We start from the raw sequence: 7,366 nt of genomic DNA on the forward strand, positions 1-7,366 counted from the left end.
TTATCAAGAACCAACTTATATGCCGATATGGTGTGCCAGACAAGATCATTACTGATAATGGATCTAACTTGAACAACAAGATGATGAAAGAGCTGTGTAGCGAGTTCAAGATTGCACATCATAATTCTTCTCCCTATAGACCCAAGATGAATGGGGTTGTTGAAGCTACTAAGAAGAACATCAAGAAGATTATCCAGAAGATGGTTGTTACGTACAAAGATTGGCATGAGATGTTTCCATTTGCTTTGCATGGTTATCGTACATTTGTCCGCACTTCCACAGGATCAACCCCTTTCCCTCTTGTATACGGCATGGAGGTTGTGCTCCCCGTGGAGGTTGAAATCCCATCAATGAGAGTCTTGATGGAAGCCAAGTTGATTGAGGCTGAATGGGTTCAGAGTCGTTATGACCAACTGAAATTAATTGAAGAGAAGAGATTAACTGTCATGTGCCGTGGTCAGTTATATCAGCAAAGGATAAAGAAAGCCTTTGACAAGAAGGTTAACCCTCGTGTGTTCCGAGAAAGTGACCTCGTGCTCAAGAAAGTCTTGTCTTTCGCGCCCTATTCAAGGGGCAAGTGGACTCCAAACTATGAAGGTCCATATGTTGTTAAGAGAGCATTTTCAGGCGGTGCTTTGTTGCTTACAGCTATGTATGAGGAGGATTTCACTCGTCCTGTGAATTCAGATGCAGTCAAGAAATACTTCGCCTAAAATAAAAACAGAATAACTCGCTAAGTTGAAAACCCGAAAGGGCGACTTAGGCAAAACTGAGCGTCTCGGTGGATTGAAACCCCGAAAGGGTGGTCCAAGCAAAAGTTAGAGACATGAAAAAATGAATATATATCCTGCTAGATTGAGTACCTCACCCTGGGGAAATCTAGGCAAAAATTAGGGATTTGGCAAGTATCTGCATCTCGACAAGACTTTGTTCTACAAGCTGTCATCTGTCAAAGATTCTCGCTCAGTTGTCGTCAACTAAAGCTTCAAATACATTGGATTCAAAGTTGGTGGAGAAATGGTCATTATGTTCAATGTAGCCTTTTTCCAATATATATCACCAATTTCAAATTTGCAAAGATCCATGGAGTCTCGCCATTTGCGGACTACCATTATATCAAATAAATTTGAGCCTTTATCCAATTCTTTGCACTCTTATTTGTTTCTGTTTAAAAAATGTTTGCTTGTTTTAATTGATAAATATCATTGTTTTAAACAAATGAAGTTTTTTTATAAATTATTTTTAAACAAAGTGAACATTCACAAAAGACTAAAAAGGATAGTTGGAATGTCTTCAGTGCTCTCCCAAGGATAGTACGATCTCCGAAAGGTAAGACATTTGTTCATATTTTTGGCATGTTTGTATCCTATTCATCAGCTTTCAGGTTGTCTCCCCATTGAGCACAAAGAAGAGTGATACATCCTCAACTCCCTAGAGAATCTGGAACTTTTGGCCTTGATCTTTTAGAGATGTGTTTACCTCTATATTGTAAGACCCCAATTTTGACCCTAAGATCCCTCATGGCATCATAACATTGCATTTGCATTGCCTCAAGGATCTTTATCATCTTGGTTCCCTTTTCCTTTGGGTGGGACTCCTTGTGATTAGTTTGAGATCACCAAGCATGCTTGAATTATACATCATTGTTTCTTTTACTTTTGTTTACTAACCAAAAGCACAAAAATGTGTCACTAACATCTTTTGTGTGAAGCTTGAGTATCATCCAAGACACTTTGTGGGTTCTATTTAGATGATCAGTCAACACAAGGGAATGGCTTGACATACTTCCAACAGGTTCAAATGGGGTCTATTCGTCAGTCAAAACGTTAATCTTGAAGGAGCAAAAGTTTGTTCATGAGTTGTCATGCTCGCTAGGCGAGCAGAATGGGTCGCCTAGCGAGTCTCAAGAAAAGCCACCAGAATCACCTACGCTTAGAGAAATTTCTTGAACTGTCATGCTCGCTAGGCGAAGCCCACGTGTTTAAAAAAAAGAACGAAAAACGAAAAAAAAAACGAAACAAAAAAAAGAACGAAAAACAAAAAAAAAACAAAAAATAAATAAATAAATAAATAAAATATAACAGAAAATTTTTGGACTTGGGCCTCTCTCATTTGAGCCCACAGGTCCACAAAAATCAGGTTATAAATTCAGAGTTTCAGTGAAACAAAAGGAAATTTTATTCCTATTATCCTGGCAGGAAAAAGATAGTGAGAGAAGAGCTAACAGAGTTCAGAGCAACCTCCAGAGACTGAAGGGAACTCATCTGCAAAGAACCAATTCCCTCTCATATAAACCCTAAGAGTGCTTTGCAAACCCAACCGGGCAATTCAATTTCATTCGATCTCTCCAGTCAGGTTTGCCTTATTCCCATTACTTTATGCTTTTAATTTGAATGCTCTGAATGTATGAGGTATTATGGATGAATTTGATACCCTTTTGATGCATGTGTTTGACAAGAGGTTTAGACCTCCTACCCTTGGTTGCTTTTTGTGAGCTCTTTTTTATGAATTTTAATGGCATGATTCATGTGGTTACATTTTGATTCGGGACAACCCTTGATTACCCTATCTTGTTTCTCTAACCTGTTTGTTGAGTTTTATTTTGTGAGGGCTCATATGACTCTTGCAAAGATGGCTTGTCTGGTGTTCCACTTTATTTGTGGGATACCACCTGGAGGTTTATTCCGATTACCTGTACTGACTCACGTTCTTTGATGGTGTTTAGCTTGGAAGAGTCTTTGGGTTTCTTATTTATCTAATTGTTGTTACTTCGGATCTTTATCCGTACGGTAGATCTCTCGATCCCTTTACTTTTCCCGCATGTTACCGATTTCTTAGGTTTCGTATAGCCTCTCGTGGCATGTCATTTAAGGTAGCGTGGTTCCTTCATCTAGGACTGCCCTTTTTGCATGAGCATCCCTAAACACCCCAAACTCATTGATTTTTCTTCTCCTAAGAACACATTATCTCCTTCTACTACAGGCGAGTAAGTCTCCAAAGGCCGAGCATCCGGTAGATTGCGTAGTAACGTCGCTCACCCCAAAACACAACTCTTACCCCATAGGTGGTCGAACTACGTTTTGCTCTGATTTTCATGCCAGATGAGATACATAGGCATAAGACGCGATGTCTTAGCGAGCACACTCCTCTTTAACCCCTAGGTAGCCGAGCTACGAAGACTCTGATTCTCAGATTCAGATTTGATACGTATGTAGTGGATGCGACATCCGTGCGACTCATTTTCTTTTGACCCTTCTTTTAGTAAGTAGTACATTAGATAAACATACACGCTTTTCTCATCCCTTCAATCATGTTTGCACAAATAAATTTTCAAAAAAAAACAACAACCTTTGCAACAAATGTGAAAAGGGCTCTCTAGGAGTACATAGGATGCTTTGGGTGCCTAATACCTTCTCATTGCATAACCAACCCCCTTACCCAGATCTCTGACATTTTTACTAGTTTTTGATTCGATAAAACTTTTAGGTTTTTGTTCGCTTTCTAACCATTCCTTTGGATAAATAGAAGTGTGGTGGCGACTCGACTTGTATGATTTACCTTGGATTTAGTCAATATCTCTAATGGTAACGAATACCCCGCTACAGAAAAGTGGCGACTCTGCTGGGGACGAGAAAAAGCCTAGTGGGTTTTGCCTACTTTTCATTTTTGTTGTATTGTGCTGTATATTTGATTTGTGACATATTTTTGTGCAATTTGGGATTACTGTATTATATGTAATGATTGAATTGCTTGAATATTAATTCCTTGTATGCTTAGTGATCTTTGTGAGATGAGTTCTATACCCGAACTCGAGTGCACTTAGGATAGGAGAATGGCATAGTCTTGTCGACTTGTGTGGAGTTATTCCTTAGCAAGTTGACTTGCAAGCCCATTCACTTGGTGGAGGTCATGTTGGGATCAATAATGTCACACATGTAAGTTGTGGTTAGACATTACTTTTTCCAATATAGACCTTAGAAGCCAAGGACCTTAGTTTACCAAGCCCATCTTGGCCTATTCTTAGGATGTAGTGCGAAAGTCGTTCAAGTGTTAGATTTGATACGATTGTTACGCGATACTACACTCATAAGAGTCTCTCTTGAGAATATTTTCGGAATACGAGTAGTCGTTTCTCCAATAATATCCGAAAGATGGGATGACGACTATGGGAACCTCTTGTAGAACATGTTTGGCAGGTTTAAACCCTAGTACACTCCCTTTTGGGTGGTTCTTAACCTAACTCCATGCTCGTGACTTGCAACAAACCCTTGATTCATGGTTGATCCGTTCAGGTATCACTATGCCAAAAAGGTTTTTTAACAGCGCATCTTAGACAGCGCTTTTAAAAGAAAGCGCTGTTTAAGGTTAAAATAAAAATAAAACACGGAAAATGTTCTAAAAAAATAATGAAAGCGCTGTCTAAGGGGGGGTCTTAGACAGCGCTTTTAGAAAGCGCTTTTAAATATAGACCTTAGTCAGCGCTTTTGAGAAAGCGCTGTTTAAAGTCTTTCAATTAAAAAAAAAATTAAAACCAAAAGCGCTGTCTAAGGTGGGGGTTTAGAAAGCGCTTTTGGAAAGCACTTCATGCTTCCAAGAAACCCAATAGCGAGGGACACAGCAGAGCTTCCATCTTCATCAAGCCCTAGCAGCTCCGCCAAAACCAGACCCTCTTCTCGCAAACACAAACCCTCCAAAGAAAACGATCCTCCTTCAGATCACAACATCATCGTCCCTTACTCCCCCTCCCATGTCAAATCCAAGAGTCCGTTACCACCAACACCTCCTTCTTCCAAACCTCTCAAACGCAAACTTGCTCTCGACACCATCGCCGCCGAAAATTCACTCCCGGCAACTACCGATTCCGACGTTAAGGTTTTTCTCATCCATTTAGGGTTTTTAGATCTTGTTAATTTATTATCCGGTTTCTTATTTTGTATCTGTATGTGTTGTGTAGGTTATTGTGAGGATGAGGCCGTTGCGGAAGGATAAGGATCTTGTGAGGATGAGGCCGTTGCGGAAGGATAAGGATAAGGATCTTGGCTGGAGATCATCTATACAGAATGGATTACATGGATCTTGTGCAGGTATTCAATTTATTTGTTTCATAATTTCTTCATTTCATTTTCAGTGTTTTCTGATCGTCTTGAAACATATAAGCAGAGTCACATTGACAAAAATGCGGATATTACAGTATCATGCGCTGCTGTTGGTGACAGGTATGAAAATGTTACATTGAGTCTTCTTTGTATGCATGTTAATTCTTTTTTCGTAACAATACATATTTTTCAAATTCAGTTTTATCTAAGTTTCATATCCATTTGCTCGATTTTCAGCCGCGCATCAGACTTTAGATTAGTCAAAGTAGATATCAGAGGTCGCATCATCCAATTTTCAGAAAAACCTAAGGGAGCTGATCTTAAAGCAATGGTAAGTTCTATACATGTATGAAATTTCAAGTAAAACAGTTTAGTTTCTTGCCTATCGATAACCTCATCGATTAACGGATAACTAATACAAAATACTCTATATGAAAATGAAGATAACAAGAATAACTAATCTAACTAACTCATAACTAACTTTATCTCTAATAGTTCTTGTTACTTCTGTGCAGCAAGTAGATACCTCTCTTTTTGGATTGTCACCTCAAGATGCAATAGCTTCGCCATTTATTGCATCTATGGGGGTTTACGTATTCAAGACCGATGTTTTACTCAAGCTTCTGAAATGGAGGTATCCCACATCCAATGACTTTGGATCTGAAATCATTCCAGCATCAGTGAAGGAATACAATGTCCAAGTAAGAGAAATTTGACAATAAATATATCTCCATTCTTTCCGGAGGTAATAAAAATATTTCACCTTTCTCTTAGGCGTTCTTTTTCGGAGACTATTGGGAAGACATTGGAACAATACGATCATTTTACGATGCTAACATGGCTCTTACCGAAGAGGTACGTTGAAGAATCAAGATATTGAGCAATTAGAAATATGTTGTTTAAATTTTCTTCCTATCATGAAACTAATATATGCTACTCTTGCAGAGCCCAATGTTCAAATTTTATGATCCCAAGACACCTATTTTCACATCTCCAAGATTCTTACCACCAACGAAGATTGATAAATGCAGGGTATGGCTATGATCATCTCTCTTCCAAGTTCGATCTTTAACCTCTTTGTGTCACGAGAGTTTTTGTTGTTGCCGTGTTTGAGTTGCTCTTTTGTAGATTGTGGATGCAATAATCTCACATGGCTGTTTCCTGAGAGAATGTAGTGTGCAACACTCCATTGTGGGTGAACGTTCGCGTTTGGATTATGGCGTTGAGCTCAAGGTAAACTACAATGATTTCTTTACCAAGAACGATAGAACCAAGGCTATAAATTGTGTTCACTCCACGGTTTAACTGTGACTAAATTAGAAACTTTGTGTTGTAACCCGTCTTGCACACTCTTGTTACTGACTCTGAACACTATATATAAAATACTATTCCTAAATTTTAAAACAATCTTTTACAGGACACTATAATGATGGGAGCAGACTATTACCAAACCGAATCTGAAATTGCTTCTGAGCTAGCAGAGGGAAAGGTTCCGATTGGGATTGGAAGGAACAGCAAAACCAGGTAATCTTACTTGCAGTAACCACATTTCAATTGAACTCATTATGTTGGGTATTCATTTGATATTTGTTGTTTCTTGTCTTTGTTGAAGGAAGTGTATAATAGACAAGAATGCTAGGATTGGGAAAGATGTCATCATCATGAACAAAGATGTGAGCATGACTCTCTTTTACATTTGATGTCATTTTGTTAGTTATATCTTTTATAGCATAAGATCATCACGAACTATGCGTCTGATCGAACATAAGTATCTGATGTATTACCATTGAAATGTTTTTTAGGGTGTTCAAGAAGCAGATAGACCTCGGGATGGTTTTTACATCCGATCAGGAATCACAATCGTGATGGAGAAGGCAACAATAGAGGATGGCACTATCATATGACTTATAGAGTATTCCAACCAGCTTCAAAAATTTTCGTATACCTTAGACAGCGCTTTTGTAAAAAGCGCTGTCTAAGGGGGGGATTAGAAAGCGCTTTAGGCAAAAGCGCTGTCTAAGGGGGGAGCTTAGACAACGCTTTTTGAAAAGCGCTGTCTAAGGTATACCTAAAAAAATTAAAATAGGAGGGTCTTAGAAAGCGCTTTTGGCCAAAGCGCTGTCTAAGGGGGGGGGGGGGGGGGGGGCTTAGACAGCGCTTTTAAGATTTAAAAAAGCGCTGTCTAAACCTTTAGCAGCGGAGGTTTAGACAGCGCTTTAAAGCGCTGTCTAAGGTCTTGTTTGCTGTAGTGTATCCTTAATATCAATGGA

General features: G+C 39.0%; 1 protein-coding gene across 1 annotated transcript; it reads left to right on the forward strand.

The window, feature by feature from the left end:
• The first annotated feature begins 4,584 nt into the window (after positions 1-4,584).
• LOC127095143 (glucose-1-phosphate adenylyltransferase large subunit 1) lies at positions 4,585-7,023 on the forward strand. Its single transcript, XM_051033875.1, has 10 exons — positions 4,585-4,872; positions 4,955-5,084; positions 5,129-5,216; positions 5,334-5,427; positions 5,612-5,797; positions 5,871-5,951; positions 6,042-6,128; positions 6,225-6,329; positions 6,514-6,769; positions 6,899-7,023. The coding sequence occupies exons 1-9, from the start codon at positions 4,585-4,587 to the stop codon at positions 6,622-6,624; spliced, it is 1,170 nt and encodes a 389-aa protein (XP_050889832.1). The 3' UTR covers positions 6,625-6,769; positions 6,899-7,023.
• Positions 7,024-7,366: the final 343 nt, after the last annotated feature.

Source organism: Lathyrus oleraceus, chromosome 6, assembly GCF_024323335.1.
Source record: "Lathyrus oleraceus cultivar Zhongwan6 chromosome 6, CAAS_Psat_ZW6_1.0, whole genome shotgun sequence".
NCBI lineage: Eukaryota > Viridiplantae > Streptophyta > Magnoliopsida > Fabales > Fabaceae > Lathyrus > Lathyrus oleraceus.